This window comes from Miscanthus floridulus, chromosome 11, assembly GCF_019320115.1.
Source record: "Miscanthus floridulus cultivar M001 chromosome 11, ASM1932011v1, whole genome shotgun sequence".
NCBI lineage: Eukaryota > Viridiplantae > Streptophyta > Magnoliopsida > Poales > Poaceae > Miscanthus > Miscanthus floridulus.
In genome coordinates this window covers 63,435,601-63,455,664 of record NC_089590.1, presented here as the reverse complement: position 1 = coordinate 63,455,664, position 20,064 = coordinate 63,435,601, and the positions used below count along the sequence as shown (strand labels likewise).

Sequence of the window (20,064 nt, the reverse complement as noted above, 5' to 3'; positions counted from 1 at the left end):
GGCAGCTAGCGCGGAAGGAGTTATAAAGGAGAAAAGCATGCATGCACAATAAAGAGGGGGAGTTAATGGATGGATGGAGCAATCAGAGAGCAGCGAGCAATGGAGGTGAGGTGAGCAGCCCTCGGCCTCGGTAACAATCTGCAACCAAATTGCATGTCTTGGTTCCTTGCATTGTTGGGCTCCCATCTCATAGTTCTCCTTTCTCGAATGCCAATAATTATTAATTTCTCATTTCCATGATGTAGCATTTCGTATTTTTCGAGTAGTACTATATATCGGTATAATAATAGATCAAACATAGTAATGGTTATCACATCAAATAGCATGTCATGGAAAAAATTATGTTTTTTTTAAAAAACTATTTTCAAATCATTGATCACGCTGGAGGCATTGCATTACCCACTCTTTTTCTTTTGTCTAATAGGATTATATATATACACGGAAGAACCACGTACATTTGTATTAAGAAGAAAATAGTAGTTGCAGTATATTACAACGTGAACCGTGTCATTACATTAAACAAGTGCTAGACGTTCGTCAATTATACGTAGTGGACTCTGCCTCTGCTCAAAGTAAAGCTTATTTTAAGCTTATTTAAATTTTGACCAAAATTATGAAAAGGTATCAACATCCATAATTTTGAGCTAGTTTTATTGAGTTCTCCATAAAATATGTCTTTGTAGGATATCTAACTTTTAGATGTTAAACTTCATCAAATATGTTACTCATTCTAAGTTAAAGGCATGTCAGTGACAAGTGACGACCCATCTATCGTAAAGGAAAGATAACAATGCAACAATTAGAGGTCCATGCTTTACTAAGCACCCATTTAATTAGATCCCATCCTTTAAACTTTAGAGCTCTAAAAACCTTAGAGCACTTTGGCTCAGTTTTGAGATCTAAAACTCTAATGTGAGTTAGGATAAAGTTTAGAATTAATTTTGAATCTCCGGTTCTGAGACTTGCTCTAAAGTGTAGAGAGGAGTGTATAAGTATCCTAAGAAAACCTATAGGAGAACCAGGAGCAACCTAGGCTACACCTAGTAAGACTCCGTACCCCTATGTATTATTGGCTCATAAACGAAAACATATTCCATCCATTTTAAATTATAAGTCGTTCTTAGTTTTTTAACCGGTACATGATTTTTACTATACTACGAGCCACGGCCTCACACCGCTGGCTGCCACCTCTCGTGCTCTCCATGATTATTTTTCTTCCTCTTCTATGATTTACCTTCTCTACTGCTTCTTGTTCGTTTCGCTGAAATTTGGTTATGTTGATTCGTTGTGAGAGAAAAACAATATTTATTTACTGAAAAGTACTGCTGAAAAACCTAAATTTGAAATATAGTGAGTATGTGTTGATGCAAAAGTGATCTGCAAACACAAAGGGCTAATACCCGAATCGATATCCAAAGCGTGCCAGTCGATTTGACCTGCTAATCGACAAGGATGAAGATACGAACACTTTGGTCCTGACAACAGCGATACGCCCGGAAGTCACGGCCAAGAGGTGCTCACGCGGAACTCGAGAATCGCCGAAGATCGTACTGAAACGATGCAGCTCGCCGAATCAATGAGAACTCGTAAAAAGGAAAAATATGCAAATTGACGAAGTCGCCGAAAAGTAAGTAGATGCAAATAGGAGTAAAAATTGGTTTTGATGTTGATTGATATATATCTATTACATTGCCCCTTACTCCATATTTATACCCTGATCTAAAGAGACACAACCAAACACAACTAGGACACCAATCCCATATCTAAGGAAACACGTGACTCTTACATGAATCATAACCCAACAAATACAGAAAAGGAAATCAACTCCTATCTATTTCCCTGTCCGCCTCAATTACGATGGAAATCTCACCGTCCTCCTTCCCATCGGCATACTCCCTATTTCATCGGCAGTAGTCTTCAAGTCTTCCTTCATTGGCATACTCCCTGTTTCATCGGCAGTAGTCTTCAAGTCTTCCTTCATCGACATATTCCCTGTTTCATCGGCAGTAGTCCTCAAGCCTCCCTTCATCGGCATCGACAATAACACCTCCAACCTCATCGGCAACGCCCGAGTCCAAATCAACCTTTCCATCGACCATCACCAGCTATCGGCAACCATCTTTACAAACCATCTTTCATCGGCTATCAAAGTATTCAATAACTTTCCCCTTGCCGATTAGTCCACTCCGATTATTTTGACACGTGCAAAAAACGGTGTCAACACATGCCCCCCAATTTCGGAGTATAAAACCATTAATGCTCCAAAATTTACTCCAGATAACGCTTGCCTTTGCCCGATTACCGTAACTCATTCTCCAAGCCAAAACTTGATTTGTTATCAAATCCAATCAAATCTAATCTTGATTCACGCACTTCAGTAAATATTGCACAATCGCCAACCACTCTTGCCTTGATTATGGTTAAGATACCGAAACAATAACCCATCGGCAAGATCTTAACATGATAATGCTGCCATTTTTAGAATTAAAATATCATGTATCGATATCCCTTCCAAGTCATGATTACTTGTTATCAACTCATCTGTACAATCCCCTGATTATCGCGCGAACAGTTACCATATCCCTCTGAACCGCCTTGACCTATATGCGCGCGACATAGAGATAAGTCCAAAATACCCTTATTCTGGGCGGCTTATAAATAGATTTCTCCGGAACCCTCATTTTCTATCTTCAGCCTCCAATCCTTGGCATTCTCTCTCTCCGGCGGCGACTCCGACGAACAACCGCGCGACCTCAACCAACAAGAACCCTTCTCCGGCGCTAACTTCAAGTTTCCGGCTCGTACCTCCACCTTCCTCAAGACAATGGCCATCAACTTCGACGTCCCCGCGGTTCGCTCCACTTCCATTACCTTTTACTTTGATCTTTTTGCAAATTCATTCAGTTGGTGATTCTTCCTTTCTTCTGTCTTCTGGATTTCATAACTTTAGGAACTGCGCAACAAATTAGTTATCCCAACCGATCAGCCGCACGTCCAATGCCTTGGACCAATGGGCAACCTAGATCCAACCGATCTGATCAATGCAGAGGTTAACAGAATCCCCTTTAGAGCCCAAAATTTCTCTTTGAATTTGTGGAAAGACACATTCCGATCTTGGCCCAAAACCACCAAAGGGTGGAAAGATTGGTACTTGAGGGTTAATAGATCGATGCAAGTATACTGGGCAGAACGAAAATTAGACCAATGCATCAGGCTCTCTATTGCCGATATGCAGAAAAATGAATCAATGATAATTGCAGCTGCTTATTTCTGGTCAGACACGACCAATACTTTTATGTTTGGACATGGCCCAGCTACTCCTACCCTTGCCGATGTCCACATGCTTACTGGCTTGGACATCTCAACTGCCGATGAAAGCTCCATCTATGGTAGAAAGTCTGAATATAGGGTGAATACCCGCAACATCGGCGGTTGGACAGGATATATTCAAGAATACCAGAAAATCGGGACACTTAGCCAGAGGGAACATGCCACATTCCTGAATATGTGGTTAGAAAAATTTATCTTCTGTGGTCGATCAGTAGGACCAACCAACGCCTTCCTCCCTGCAGCTGAACTTTTGGCTAATGGCGTAAGGTTTCCTCTTGGCCGATACCTTCTGAGCTCCACTTATCATCTTCTTCATCAAGTGTCTCAGAAACTTTTGCTTGGCGAACCCATCGGCAATTTGGGAGGCCCGTGGTGGTTTATCAACATGTGGCTGAATGCCCATATGCACAAACGTTTGCAATGGGACTTTTTTGCTCAACAATTCCCACGAGAAATTGCTGAAAACTATGTGCTCGGGGATGATGAATCGGCAACACGCTCACCCCTCAATTTTGGTGAAGCCATAATTGTCCTTCCTGGAACAGAAGCCAACGAAGACCAAATCGGCAGATTCTTTCAAAGCTTCTACAATGGTCTTTCTCGTGATCATAGGGCCTGGGTGCCTTATATCGATGAAGAAAACAGATTCCCCCTTCTTTTCAACTTTGCCGATGACACTCTGAATCAAGATAATGAGCTCATGATGGCTATCATCACTCCCAGGGCAATTCCAGTAAACACATTCGGCAGCGGGAAAAACACCAACATTACATATGAATTTTACAACCCATCGGCAGTATCCCGCCAATTGGCTTTTGGGCAACTGCCAATCAAACTCTGCTTTGCCGATGTGATCAAACCCAGGGAAACAATCACCTGCGGAACAGACTGGAACAAGGTAGTACAACTCTCCCCCGATGCCGATACTACAGATGTTGATATATCCACCTGGACACCAATATCTTTCATCACCGAGTCATATAAGCAATGGTGGCGAGAGTGGAAAGAACAATTGTTCGCAACTTCTGTTCACACATATCGGCACATGATCGACCCTGAATATGCCATCCCTGACGACGCGGTAAGTTTCCTTTAACTCCCTTCTGCTTTTCCCTTCATATATCAGTAACTGATTCTCTTGTAACAGGTTAACAACCCAGCACCATCGGTGAGTAAAAGTGGGAAACCCTTCAACCTCTGGCCTGTTTCCCCAACATCGCCGATCGGCTACAACGCTCCCACCTTAGCCGCTTTGACCCACCAGAAGATTCGTACCAAGACCATCACTTCTAAGTCCAAATTGGCTACATCCAGGGCTACTCCATCGGCCGCTGCTACAACCTTGGTCAAAGCCTTTAAGGTAACAACCTTGTTTATTTTCACTTATGCCGATCACAAACTGTATTAACCTTAATCATCAGGGGGTAAGAGCTGCTACTGGATCGTCATCGGCAATTCCGCCGATATCAAGCACCACTCCTTCAGAGGTAGCTTCTTGACTTTACATTTTATCTGTTAAATATCATATCTTACACTTTGTTTTGCAGCAACAATTGGGTATATCGGCAAACGTACCAGATGTCCAAGCTTCACAACCAACAAGTGTCTATGCCCCCCAGCCAATCGTTGCCGATGCTCAAGCAAAGCGCAAAGCTTTAACAGATACTGAAGCACAGCCAAAACGACAAAGGTCTATGCCGATCTCTACATCTGCCCCAATGTCATCGGTCATCATACCTCAAGAACCCACCACCGATGAAGTCACAGAGGATATCCCATCGGCAAGCTCAGCCGATCCTCCACACGACATACTCCAGGTTGCTTCCTCCAGTCAAGCACAGGAAATTGCCTTGAAACAGGTAAACCAATCAGCCTATCTGATTTTACAATACTCATACTTACCCCTAACTGATCTCCTTTTCTCTCTCTCAGGAACAAGATTCCCCGAACAGCCTATTTTCCTTTGCCATTGACATTTCTGACGACGATGGAGAGGAGACAAGTTCTTCCCTTGCACTGGGAACAATATCGGCAGAGACTAAATCCAAGTTGGAAACCCTCTTGAACTTGCTACAGCAAGGTACCGCCCAACTGGTAGATGACTCGGACCCCGCAAAAGCAATTTTCAAAATAATTCGCGGCCAGGTCCCTGCCGATGTTGAAGAAGTACTCTTCCCAGCAGCTCACTTAGAAAGCCGCCAACTGCAATATCAACGGGCTGCTCAGCGCATTGCCGATAGAGCAGCTCAAGCTCAACTTAAAGAAGAGATGCTACAACTGAAACAAATCGCTGATGAGAAGCACAAGGGCATCGTCAACTTGCAGACTTCGGGTGCTGCACTTAAGCAGAAAATCTTGGATCTATCAGCAAGGAAGGTAGCTCTATTGGCTGAATTGAAAGAAATCGATGCAGCCTTAACTCATGCTCAACAAGAAGAAAGCCAGCTACCCAATGCCGTCAAAGCCCTTCAGCAAGAAAGAGATATCCAAGCTCGCAAGGCTTTAGCCATGAAGAAAAAACTCAAGCCTGTGGAGGGTACTGCCGATGACGATATCAAAGAAATGGAGGAAGCCGACCAGATTCGCCTGCGTGCGATATTAGCTATCCAATCCTTGTTGAACGTGTAATCTTATTTATTGTATCGGCACTTTATGAGACATTGACATCCTTGCATAATTCTAGCCGATAGTACTGTTATCGGCACTTGTACTTTTATGCATCTATCCAGATACTAGGGTAATATTTCTTTAAATATTTTCCATTTAACGCTCTGGGAAACACAACCCCTTCGAGGGTTTCTAAAATATATGCATTACCAGGAACAGACTGATTTATCCGATATGGACCTTCCCAATTAGGAGACCACTTTCCAAACTTTGAACTTTTAGTCCCAATCGGTAAAATCAATTTCCAGACCAGATCTCCATCGGCAAACTCTTTTACCTTCACCTTCTTGTCATACCATCTAGCTACTCTTTTCTTATTTTCTTCGATACTAACTAAAGCCCTTAACCGATGACCGGCCACATCTTCCAACTCATCCTTCATAAGAGTATTATAATCATCGGCTGTCAGCTGATTTTGAGAACGTATTCGTCTAGAGCCAACCTTAATTTCCCAAGGCAATACTGCATCGTGTCCATATACTAACTGATAAGGCGTTACTTTGGTTGCACCATGACATGACATCCGATATGACCACAAGGCTTCATTTAATACTGTATGCCACCTCCTAGGATTTTCTTCAATTTTGCGCTTAATGAGTTTGATGATCCCTTTGTTAGAAGCCTCAGCTTGACCATTAGCTTGAGCATAATATGGAGAAGAATTTAAAATTTTAATTCCCATACCTACAGCAAACTCATCAAATTCTCCTGATGTAAACATAGTGCCCTGATCGGTAGTGATAGTCTGAGGAATACCAAATCGGTAAACAATATGCTCTTTCACAAAATCAATCATATTGACCGATGTCACCTTTTTTAAAGGAATTGCCTCAACCCACTTTGTGAAATAATCGGTAGCAACCAGAATAAATTTATGTCCTTTACTCGATGGCGGATAAATCTGACCAATGAGATCAATAGCCCATCCCCGGAACGGCCATGGTTTGATTATAGGATTCATAGCCGATGCAGGCGCTCTTTGAATATTACCAAACTTTTGACACCCCTGGCATCCCTTAAAATATTTAAAACAATCTTCAAGAATAGTCGGCCAATAGTACCCATTCCTTCTGATCATCCATTTCATCTTGAAAGCCGATTGATGTGCCCCACATACTCCTTCATGAATTTCACCCATCAAGCTTTTCGATTCATCATTGCTAACACATCTGAGTAAAACTCCATCTATAGTTCGATAATATAATTCATCATCGAGGAGCACATATTTGGTAGCTTGGAACCTTATACGTCTCTCAACCTTTCTATATGGATCCTTTAAATAATCGACAATCTCTTTCCTCCAGTCATCGGTATCAACTGCCGATGTTAGCACTTCCTGAATAGGTTGATATCCTGAAGCATGCTGAGCTAGTCGATTAGCTTCCTCATTATGCAATCGAGAGATATGTTCAAGACGAAAATCTCTAAATCCTTTCAACAATTGCAAACATCTTTCATAATACGAAATCAAAGCTTCACTTCGGCATTCATAAATTCCAGCCAATTGATTTATAACTAGCATAGAATCACCAAAGATTTCAACAACATCGGCACGTATCTCCTTTAGCAATTCTAACCCTTTTATCAAGGCTTGGTATTCAGCTTGATTGTTTGTCGCTGTAGCAACAATCGGCAATGAAAACTCATACTTCTTTCCTTGAGGTGAAATTAACACAATGCCGATACCTGCTCCTTCACCACATGTGGACCCATCGAAGAAAAGTGTCCAGGGAGCAATCCCCAGAGAGTCCACCGTATTACAATGCTGAGTGACAAAATCAGCCATCACTTGCCCTTTAACTGCCTTAGTCGATTTGTAGCGTAGTTCAAATTCTGATAATGCTAAAATCCATTTGCCGATTCTACCACTTAATATCGGCATCGACAGCATATACTTGACCACATCGTCTTTGCATATGACCGTACATTCGGCAGATAACAAATAATGCCTTAATTTGACACAAGAAAAGTATAAACACAGACATAATTTTTCGATGGCCGAATACCTCGTCTCAGCATCCACTAATCTTCTGCTCAAATAATAAATAACACGTTCTTTCCCTTCAAATTCTTGAATAAGAGCTGAACCGATAACTGTATCATCAGCTGACAAATACAACCTGAAAGGCTTCCCATGTTGAGGTGGAACTAGCACTGGAGGATTTGATAAATATTTCTTAATTTCATCAAGGGCTACTTGCTGTTCAACTCCCCATACAAATTCCTGATCAGCTTTCAATTTAAGTAGTGGGCTGAAAGCCTTGATCTTACCCGATAGATTAGATATGAATCTTCTAATGAAATTAATCTTACCGATCAAAGATTGCAATTCAGTCTTATTGGCAGGAGCAATCACCTTGTTAATTGCATCAATAGACTTCCTACTGATTTCAATGCCCCGCTGATACACCATAAAACCCAAGAATTGTCCTGCCGATACACCGAATGCACATTTATTAGGATTCATCTTCAATCCATGCTTTCTTGTGCACTCCAGTATCTTTCGCAGATCGGCTAAATATGCTGTGATATCTCCAGACTTAATCACTACATCATCAATGTAGATCTCCACTAATGTGCCGATGTACTCATGAAAAATAAAGTTCATAGCCCTTTGATAAGTAGCACCGGCATTTTTCAAACCAAACGTCATGACTATCCACTCGAACAACCCCACATGTCCTGGACATCTGAAAGCAGTCTTGGGAATATCTTCCTCAGCCATGAATATTTGATTGTAACCTGCATTACCATCCATGAAGCTGATAATTTGATGTCCAGCCGCAGCATCAATCAACAAATCAGCAATCGGCATTGGATAGCCATCCATCGGTGTGGCTTTGTTGAGATTCCTGAAATCAATACAAACACGAAGTTTTCCATTTTTCTTATAAACAGGAACCACATTAGAGATCCACTCTGCGTATCGACATTGCCGAATAAACTTTGCTTCAATTAATTTAGTTATTTCGGCCTTAATGTCAGGAAGTACATTAGGGTTGCATCGGCGCGCTGGCTGCTGATGTGGCCGAAATCCAGATTTGATAGGTAACCGATGTTCAACTATCGATCGGTCTAATCCAGGCATCTCAGTATAATCCCAAGCAAAACAATCTTTATATTCTTTTAACAAATCTGTTATTCGCTACTTACACTTGGAATCTAACTTAGCACTAATAAAAGTAGGTCTTGACCTATCACCATCACCGATATCTACTTCTACTAAATCATCTGCCGATGTGAACCCTTGACCTAATTTTCCATCATCGGCAAACCTATCCATTAAAACTCCTCTTCAGAACCGACTGCTTGGATCGGTGGAATTTCATAATCAGCAACTCTAAGGAACTCTTTTTCCCAAGCTTCTCCTGATATGCATTTAGTTCGCTCATAAGTATCTGATTCTGCCGATGCGATGATATAAGAAGAATCACCAGGGACGACCTCAATCTTATCTCCAATCCACTGTACGAGGCATTGATGCATTGTAGAAGGAACACAACAATTAGCATGAATCCAATCCCTCCCTAGAAGCAGATTATATGCACCCTTGCCGTTGATAACAAAGAACGTCGTTGGCAAGGTTTTGCTGCCGATGGTCAATTCAACGCACACTGTCCCTTTAGCCGGTGACACATTGCCTTCAAAATCTTTCAACATCATATCGGTTTTGGTCAAGTCTTGATCTCCTTTACCAAGTTTCCGATACATCACGTAAGGCATAATATTAATCGCAGCCCCTCCATCAATAAGTACCTTAGACACAGGCTGCCCATCAACTCTGCCCTTCACAAATAAAGCCTTAAGATGCTGTCTCTCGTCATCGGTAGGTTTCTCAAAAACAGCCATCATTGGATCTAGTGTTAGCTGAGCTACTTGATCAGAGAGAACAACTTCTTCCTCATTATCAGATAGTGCCAGAAACTCCATCGGCAACATGAATACCATATTAACATCTGCCGATGGACCCTTATTTTTGTGTTTTACCTGCCACTGCTGATGACCAGGCCTTTCATTGGAGGAATTTTCCTCTTGGTATAAATCCTCCTGACGCTCACGTTGCATCCTCCTTCTCTGCGTCTTTGTCAGACCCTCTGGGCACCATCGAGGAAACTTGGTTTTCCAAACCGGCTGATAACAAGTCCTAGTTGGTTCTACACGACGTATATTAGGGTCCCTGTAGAATATTTCCTCATCGGGAACTCTTGCGTTTGCCATCTCCTCAAGCTCCTCTTGATTCCTTGGAAAATATCCAGCGCGTTTACCAAGCCTCTCATGTACACTAAGTCTGCCCCCCAGCCGATCATGCACTGATGCTCTGCCTCTGATCGGCTCGTTGATAGACAAATCCTGATTACCACGTTGAAACCTCCTTTCTGAACGATTGACTCCGTAATAACCATTACACTCAGGGCAATTTTCAACAGTTGGCAATTTAATACCTTCTTCCCAGCAATGGATGAAAAATGGACATCTCCAATGATCTTTATGTCGATTCCATTCTTCCTGACGTCTCATTTCTTGCTGTTGTCGATATCGGTCATTACGTTGACGCCAACCCTCCTGCTGCCTTCGATGAGTAATCACAATGCCAGGTCGAGGAGGATTTTTGGAACTACTGCTTTCTCCTAGCAAACCCTTACTCTTTGCATCATCGGTAGTTATCCGATGTTGGGGGTCCACTGACGCGTTTTTCTCAGCAGCCTCTGACGTCAATACCTTGGTCTTTCCTTTGGCATCCAACATATTTGCTGGAAAAGGGTGTTGATCAATTTTCATCGGCTTTTGGGTCTTGGAAGTACCAAACTTAATTCTCCCAGATTCAATAGCCGATTGTAACTGTTGCCTGAATACCTTGCACTCATTTGTACTGTGTGAAATTGCATTGTGCCATTTGCAGTACAAAATCTTCTTCAACTCTTCTGCCGATGGGATCACATGATTAGGTGACAGCTTAATTTGGCCCTCTTGAAGCAGAAGATCAAATATTTTATCGGCCTTGGTGATATCAAAGGTAAACTTTTCTGGCTCTTTTTGACCAAAGGGACATGATATCGGCTTTTTATTCTTAACCCACTCAGCTAAGCCGATAACTGGTTCTTCATCAGAGTCAGAATCTCCTACTTCTTCAACAAATGATACCTTTTTACTCCAGTTCTTTTTAGGTTCAAAAACCCTAGTATCTTGATCAGAGATCCTTTGCACAAGATGACTGAGACTTTCAAACTCCTGAGAAGCATATCTGTCCTTAAGATGTGGCAATAACCCTTGGAAAGCCAGATCGGCAAGCTGCCGATCATCCAGCACCAGGCTGTAGCACTTATTTTTTACATCTCGTAGCCTTTGTACAAAGCTCTCTACCGATTCATCATTACGCTGTCTCAATTTTACTAAATCGGTAAGCTTCTTTTCATGGATTCCAGCAAAGAAATACTTATGGAATTGTTTTTCTAGATCAACCCAAGTAATAATAGAATTTGGTGGTAATGAAATGAACCATGTAAATGCTGATCCAGACAAAGATGATGAAAATAATCGAACTCTTAATTCATCTCTGTTAGCTGCCTCTCCACATTGAATAATGAAACGATTGACATGTTCCATTGTTGATGTATCATCTTGCCCAGAGAATTTAGTGAAATCCGGTACCTTGTACCGATTTGGGAGAGGAATTAAATCGTATGCAGGAGGGTATGGAGTTCGATAAGAATAAGTATTGACCTTGGGCTTTATCCCAAACTGATCCTTCACAATTTCTGCTATTTTATCGGCCCAAAAAGCATCAGCCTCCTGCTGACGAACTGGTTGAATTTCTACAGGAGGTGCTTGCTGACATCCCTCCACATATCTTTGTAGCCCACGATCTCCAGCAATCGGCATATTTGCCGTTACTTGTGGTCCATTAGCCTGTTGGAAAGGATTCATCGGCTGGGCTGCCGATGGTTGATTCTGGAAACCAGCTTGCATATGACCTTGTTGAATCCCTGCAACCTGCTGATTTCGCTGAACTGTATGTTGAACAGGTAACTGTCCTGACCAGTCATTATTAGAACTCATCGGTACAAAACTTACCGATGGCTGGTAATTTGCTGATATTGTTGGATAATTATAACTGGTTTGAGGCATGAACTGAACCCCAGTTTGACTCATAGCAGGGGCTTTCTGCTGCATCGGCAGTAAGCTCGCCGATGGGCTTGAATTGAATGTTTGAACCATAGGCATCTGGAAACCTCCTGGAGTTGGTTGCACAGAAGTAGTCGCGGCATATTGAGGCACTTGAGCCATCGGCGAAACGGCCGATGGTATAGGCGCTCTTCCTACTGCATCAAACACTTGAGGTAATCTAGGATTGAAAGCAGAGGACTCTGGAGGCATGCCATATCCCCACCAATTAGTAGGAATCTGGCTATTCTGAGACACAGGGCCGGACATAGCTGATGCCGATAGATCTGTATTAAGCTGAACTCGCCCTCCTGGTAGTACCTGATCTGATTGTATCGGTGTAGATTGAATATTAGGTGAGCCTGCCAATACTGGAGGAGAAGTAACTTCTGTACCCACAACGGCCGAAGGAGCCGATGGAGTTTTGACAGATGCCGGCTCTGGTTGATGATAGGCAGGCCCAACGTAATGTGGTGCCGCTTGTCCTTCTTTGAGAGTTCGAACCACAGCATTATGAACAGTATTGGACAGCACATTGGAATGATTAATCAAAGCATGATTTACTGCAGAATTAACCATCTCTTGAAGTTTACCAGGATTGGAGTCAAAGGTAACCTGCCGAGGCAACGGCAAATCTTGCTTCTGGATGACTTGTCCACTCTTGTTCAAGCTAAACGATCTCAGACAAAGCTGCTTGTATTCTTCTACAGCCTTTTCCATAGCCTGCCTCTGTTCTTCCTTGAGATCTTCTTCTGATACTGCGATAATGTTCCCTGAATCGATCTCGGAATTGAACATATTGATTGATTGGTCCCACCGGGCGTGCCAAAAGATGTGTTGATGCAAAAGTGATCTGCAAACACAAAGGGCTAATACCCGAATCGATATCCAAAGCGTGCCAGTCGATTTGACCTGCTAATCGACAAGGATGAAGATACGAACACTTTGGTCCTGACAACAGCGATACGCCCGGAAGTCACGGCCAAGAGGTGCTCACGCGGAACTCGAGAATCGCCGAAGATCGTACTGAAACGATGCAGCTCGCCGAATCAATGAGAACTCGTAAAAAGGAAAAATATGCAAATTGACGAAGTCGCCGAAAAGTAAGTAGATGCAAATAGGAGTAAAAATTGGTTTTGATGTTGATTGATATATATCTATTACATTGCCCCTTACTCCATATTTATACCCTGATCTAAAGAGACACAACCAAACACAACTAGGACACCAATCCCATATCTAAGGAAACACGTGACTCTTACATGAATCATAACCCAACAAATACAGAAAAGGAAATCAACTCCTATCTATTTCCCTGTCCGCCTCAATTACGATGGAAATCTCACCGTCCTCCTTCCCATCGGCATACTCCCTATTTCATCGGCAGTAGTCTTCAAGTCTTCCTTCATCGGCATACTCCCTGTTTCATCGGCAGTAGTCTTCAAGTCTTCCTTCATCGACATATTCCCTGTTTCATCGGCAGTAGTCCTCAAGCCTCCCTTCATCGGCATCGACAATAACACCTCCAACCTCATCGGCAACGCCCGAGTCCAAATCAACCTTTCCATCGACCATCACCAGCTATCGGCAACCATCTTTACAAACCATCTTTCATCGGCTATCAAAGTATTCAATAACTTTCCCCTTGCCGATTAGTCCACTCCGATTATTTTGACACGTGCAAAAAACGGTGTCAACAGTATGAAAACAAGCAGATACGGACAACCCTATCCTATTCATATGTACTGCCAGTTCACGACTCGTATCGTATTCGCATGTACCTACGTGGTCAAATGCACAAACCCGTGCAGCACACCGCGTGCGCATGGTAACGGCGAAAAACGACTCCCCTTCGCAACATTTGGCTTATGCTTATTCAATTTGTTGTAAGAGAAAAAAAAAACTATTCGTTTATAAAAAAAAATAGTGCCGAAGAATAAGACAATTGACGGATCGGAGGAGCTAGGCGAACGGCGTCCGGTGATGGCCGATGGGAGCCAAGCGGCCGGGGCCGAGGCAAGCAGGCCACGACGGCGACACGTTTCGGTTACGGGGGCGCGACGCCTTCCGGACGCATGGCCGCACGCCACATGACATGATGAAGGCGAGAGGGAGAGGAGCAGAGGTCGTCGGAGACGGATGAGAGGTCCACAGCCAACAGGTGCATTTATGGCGGTACTGGTAGACGTTGGCACTGTACTTTCATCGCCATACCACACCTCCTTCCGACTCGGCGACTCGCTCCTTTTTATCCCCATAATTCTCGGCTCCTGCGCGGGCATTCAATCGCGCCCCGCCGACCCCGTCTCTTTTTTTCGTTTCCAGCGGAGCGGATCATTCACTGGCCGGGAGCCCGGGACGGATGGTGCAGACGACGACAGCCAGCGATGGCTGCCCTTGGAGTGACTAGTATATTTCCGTTTCTGCCAATATTTCACCTGAGCATAATATTATGGGCATGAGCAGCTCATGAAAGGCAGTTGGTTCTGTTCGCTTGGCTTATAAATCATACTTTTTCAGTCAATGAATAATATTTTTCTCTCACAGTAAATCAGTCAACAGTATTTTTATCTATGACTTATTAGCCAAACGAATAGGACACGTATAGGCATGAATTTAACCTAACTTCATACTACTATGTTTGTGTGATGTTTCGTTTCAAAAGTCAACCAAGTTCTGATGTTGATCCAAAAGGGAGATTAGTGGTGCTAATGCATAGTGCTAGTAGCCTAGTACTAGTATGGTGGTGGTACTCGAGTACTTTTGTTGGACCCCAGCCTGTTTGGTTGGCTGATTTGTATCGTTGCTGGTTCATCAAGAAGTACTGTTGTTTGATTTGTGTGAGAGAAAAATATTATTTCGACTGAAAATTTACGATCGTTTACGACAAGCTACAGCCAAACGAACATGCTGGGAATTGATGCTTGGCGAAAGGACACGTACAGGAAAGAAGAAACGGTGCGACACTGCGATATCTGTCGAATTCTGCCGATTATCAAGCTCCGACTCGGAGCGATCGACTAGTATCTGACACCAGCAGCAGCAGTGATCTGACTATCACGCATTGCCGCATTGGTGACAAAGTTGACAGGAGCAAATGGCGTCCCAACCTCCAGTTCCCCATGCGTCCTTGGCCGACCTCTTCGCAGACCTGTTCTGTTCCCCTCGTAGCAGCTCCTCTAGCCAAGTTTTCGGGCTGGCAGTCTTGGCACGCAACCACGCAGGCAAGGAAGGCGTGATGACCGCTGGTTGGCTGGCTGGCTACTCGACTCATTGCCACCTCCGAAACAAAACTCCCTTCAAACTCTAGCACGGACGGACATGGTTGACCGTTGCGGTGGCCAGCCTAGCTAGATGAGACCAACGGAACGGAGGAGACCGACGAGATCAGAGCTCAGACTCCAGAGCCACCACCACTCCTAGCTGAGATCTCCGCACCTGCCATCCTCCCAACAAGACGAGACGAGACACCCAGGGTTTGACCCGCGCGCTGCTCGGTCCTCCTGCTAGCTGCACATACACTCATAGTACAATATTACAGTCAATACAGATACAGAGCACCAGGCGCCCGCCGGAAATAATCAATGACGTCGTCGTTAGCCGAGGCACGCGCGTGCGTGCGAGAGAACGAAAACAAAACCAAAAACCCCGTGCATTAGCACCACGAGAGGCCGCTGCCCGCAGCGCCGCACCAGTATGGTGGTCGCGCTCACGCAGGTGGCGTTGTTGTTCGCTGAGAGAGAGAGAGGCGTGCCGTGCCGTGTGGTTGCGCGTCAATTCGCGGCGCCGGGCAAGTACTGAGCCCCGCCGGCCCCGGCCCCGGCTTCCGGGGAGCGCCCTGCTGCCTCTGGCTAGCGGCTAGCTCCAACCGCTCACGCGCGCGCGTTACCTCCATCGGTCTGCATCGGCTGCGGGCATCTACTGTCCTCTTCGCTGAAGTCATACGTGAAAAATACTGTTCATTAATTTGTTGTCAGAAAAAAATATTGTTTGTCTGATGAAAAAATACGGTTATAAACCAAGCTAAACAGGGCAATATATATCTATGCCTTAAGATTCCCGTGCGACCCTTCCCTTTCCCCGGGTTTTCGATGCAGAATGCCAGAATGGCGATGCGCAACCGCGCGATGGCGATTGGCGCGATGCGTCGCGGTACGGTGGCCATGCATCCGGTTCCCAAGGGACGGCCGTGCACGGTCGCAGCTAGCGCACGATCTTCCTGCCGGCTTGCGCGCGGCACCTGTCTCTGCTTTCTGCTTGGATCCCTGGACCTGGAGGCCTGGACCGACCCTAGTACGTGTAGCTAGCTCGCGCCACGTGATCTGAGACTAGACGTACAGTACGTGCTACTGCTAAGTACTACAGTGCATAGAACACTGCTCCGCCGAGGCGGAGCAAACAAAATCAGAATTGTTAGGCGCTATCCCATATTCAGTTTGTTTAGTTTTTTTTTCAATCAGAATAGTATTTTTCTTTCACATCAATTCAGTTAGAACAATGTTTTTTTCAGCTAATTTTAACTAAAATTCTATCAGCCGAACGGAGCTTATATAGGACCCGTGAGTCCATCTGGATAAATTCGCACAGCCAGCGGTAACCGACGGACGGACGTGACAATGTCAATGCGCCAGCATGGGTCACTGAATAATGCGTGAAGGCAAGATAGACTTTAGAGCTCCTTGCCCGTTCAGAAATCCCAGAATACACAAAAGCGGCGTGTCGGCGCACGCTAAGGCTCGCCCGTCATGCATGACTCATGACGTACGGCAGAGTTGGGCCAGCAGGAGCACCGTCATGAACATACAAGATTTTTTTTCTTCCCCCCGTGTATCTGTAGTTATGTACGGCTCGCATAGGTTTTGCCTGTCTGAAATCCGCGCAGCAGCACTCGGGGAGGAGAAGATAGAATTATTATGGATGGCTGCCAACAGCCCCGGACTCTCAACTGCAAACCACCCACAGTAATAGCAAGGTCTCTTTCCGTTGCAGGTCAAACGTTAGGTGAGTGAGAGAGAATGGGGATCCAGCGAATGAGCACGATCGAGGTAGCATCTGCTTGCTGATCGGTAATGATCGTGCCCATCTGACACTGTCCGTGCACGTGTCTAGCAGTTCGTTCAGCGTTCAGCCCTCCCGTCGTCAGGCAGGCCGTCAGTCGTCAGAAAGGAGCCATGCATACGCGCCCGGTGACCCATAACCTACAACTGCAAGCATGGCTACTACTACGAAGTACTGTACATTGTGCACAAATTAAGCCCTTGTTTAGTTGGACCCCAAAATCCAAAAAGTTGCTACAGTACCTGTCACATCGAATGTTTGCGGCCCATGCATGGAGCATTAAATGTAGACGAAAAGAAAAACTAATTGCACAGTTTGGTGGGAAATTGCGAGACGAAAGTTTTAAGCCTAATTAGTCAATATTTGGACACTATTTACCAAATAAAAACGAAGGTGCTACAGTAGCCCAAAATCTAAATTTCGCGAACTAAACAAGGGCTAAGTTGCTGAGGCCTTGTTTAGATCACCTCCAAATTCTAAGTTTTTTCACTCTCTCTCCATCACATCAATTTTTAGCCGCTTGCATGGAGCATTAAATGTGGGTAAAAAAAATAACTAATTGCACAGTTTAGTTCGAAATCACGAGATGAATCTTTTGAGCTTAGTTGGTCCACGATTGAACAATATTTACCAAATAAAACGAAAGTGCTACTATTTATCGAGTTGAAATTTTTTGCAATCTAAACATGGCATGACTGTGTAACCGTACCCTGGAAGTAAGCAAGCGTAGCGACGTTCATGGCAGAAGAAAAAAAAGCCGCATCCAAATTCCAAAAACGCACGGGCGGAGTACAGTGTCCAAGTCACTATTCACTTAGGCCTCGTTTAAATTACAAATTTTTACAATCTGAACACTGTAGTACGTTTCGTTTATATTTGACAAACTTTGTCTGATCATGGACTAACTAGGCTTAAAAGATTCGTCTCGTGATTTACAACTAAACTATGCAATTAGTTATTTTTTTTACCTACATTTAATGCTCCATGCATGTGTTAAAAAATTGATGTGATAGAGAGAGTGAAAAAACTTGGAATTTAGAGATAATCTAAATAAGGCCTTAGTACCAGTTTTCACTAGTCCCTATACCTGTACCTACTACTACCGCATGGAACAGGTTTTGCATCTTTTATTTATTCCACTGAACCTACGACAGTAAATGTGGATCGGAGCTGCATGCTGCTGAGGCTGAGCAGGAGGAGACCCATCGGCCATCGCAGAAGGAAGAGAGGACGGTCGGATCTAGCAGGTGGGCACGCACTTCCTGCACTTGACGACGCACCGTGACGGGACGTGGTTGAGGCTGACGGCGCGCGAGGAGGCGGAGGCGCCGTCGTAGCACCGCTTGCCGCAGATCACCCGCCTCTTCCGGCACGCCGCGGCGCTGACGCAGCCCGCGCCGCCGCTGCCGCCGGAGCCGGCGGACTTCCTGGCGGCGGGCCGCCGCCTCCTGGACGCCGCCACGGCCCTCAGGTTCTTCGCCTCGCCATTATCGGCGGCGGTGACGTTCGCGGCGCGCCAGCTGGCGCCGCCGTCCGATCTGAAGAGGTTGCCGGCGGCCCTGGCGATGAACCCCCGCAGGTCGCGGCCGAGGATGGCCGCGATGCTGGTGCTGCTCTCGTGGTCGTGGCCGGCGAGCGAGAGCCTGCAGCTCGCCATGGCGATCGCCAGCAGGAGCACCAGCACTACGGCGCGCGAGCTCTTCATGCTTGCTTGCTGCCACCACCACCTCGATCTTTATGTTGCTAGATTGTTAGTGCACTGCAGATGAACTCACGTTAACCAACAGTGTTTGATCTCTGTTTATATAGGAGAAAGTCTCCTCAGGATGGGATGGAAACATCTGCATGAGCTACCTAATTTCAGCGAACGTCCAATGCGTGGTGGCGAACGTACAGGTGGTGCGTGAAAGCGTCAGCAGCCATGGAGGGAACGGCGAGGAAAGCACGGTTTTCCAAGCCATGGATCGAAGTAGCTAGATAAGCCGGTGACTGGAGGGGTAAAACACAAGATGGCAGGGAGCCTCATACCGTGCCTCCGCGGACTGCCCTGCTGCTTTTCACTTGTAAATTAAATTCTTGGCGATGTAGATGAGGTCATTTGAGCTGACGGTACACCCTTCATCAAGTCACTAGCTGGCATATGCAAGATTGTACAATTCTTCCCCACATGCCAGGAACGTAGGTGTACCGAAATGGACTTCCAAAGAGAAAGGGACGTGTCAGGTGACAGGGCCCCTATAATCGTGTCACCATATTTTACTAGCAAAAGAAGCGACCTATCTAGGGCCTGATTAGATTCCAAAAATTTTTACGTAGTACCCGTCACGTCGAATCTTGCGGCACATGGAGTACTAAATATAGACGAAAAAAAACTAATTACACAGTTGGGTGAGAAATCGCGAGACGAAACTTTTGAACCTAATTAGTCCATAATTAGATACTAATTGCTAAATACAAACGAAAGTGCTACAGTAGCCAAAATCCAAATTTTTTTATCTAAACGGGGCCTTAGTTCATGCTAATTAGCCAGGTGTCTGTTCTAGGACCAACTGAATGTAAATCAACACATAACAGTGATGTAATATCATGTGTTGCAGCTCTCAATTGTTACGACGACACGGCAAAAAATCTAATTGAAATCTCATTATACTAGTACGACGCTTACGATGAGTCGACGACATGACAAAAAATCTATCTCATTATGCTGGTACCGCGAAAGGCTGTTACCGGCACTACTACAGAATTTAACTGTAGGGGCGGCTCTAGAGCCTCTGTAGGGGCGGCTACGCCAGCCGCCCTTCCCAGGGTGTTTCTACAGAGGGTGTCTCTGTAGGGGCGGTTTTCTGA

At 44.8% G+C, this 20,064-nt stretch overlaps 1 protein-coding gene across 1 annotated transcript; it reads right to left on the bottom strand.

The window, feature by feature from the left end:
* Window positions 1-17,411: 17,411 nt before the first annotated feature.
* On the bottom strand, window positions 17,412-19,304 carry LOC136494771 (uncharacterized). The gene is made up of 2 exons (XM_066490948.1): window positions 19,072-19,304; window positions 17,412-18,976 (listed from the first exon to the last, which is right to left on the bottom strand). The coding sequence occupies exon 2, from the start codon at window positions 18,920-18,922 to the stop codon at window positions 18,458-18,460; it is 465 nt and encodes a 154-aa protein (XP_066347045.1). The 5' UTR covers window positions 18,923-18,976; window positions 19,072-19,304; the 3' UTR covers window positions 17,412-18,457.
* Between the last annotated feature and the right edge of the window lie 760 nt (window positions 19,305-20,064).

Bases quoted from the DNA above. Each gene is read 5' to 3' on its own strand.
- LOC136494771 (XM_066490948.1), bottom strand. From the start codon at position 18,922: ATGAAGAGCTCGCGCGCCGTAGTGCTGGTGCTCCTGCTGGCGATCGCC.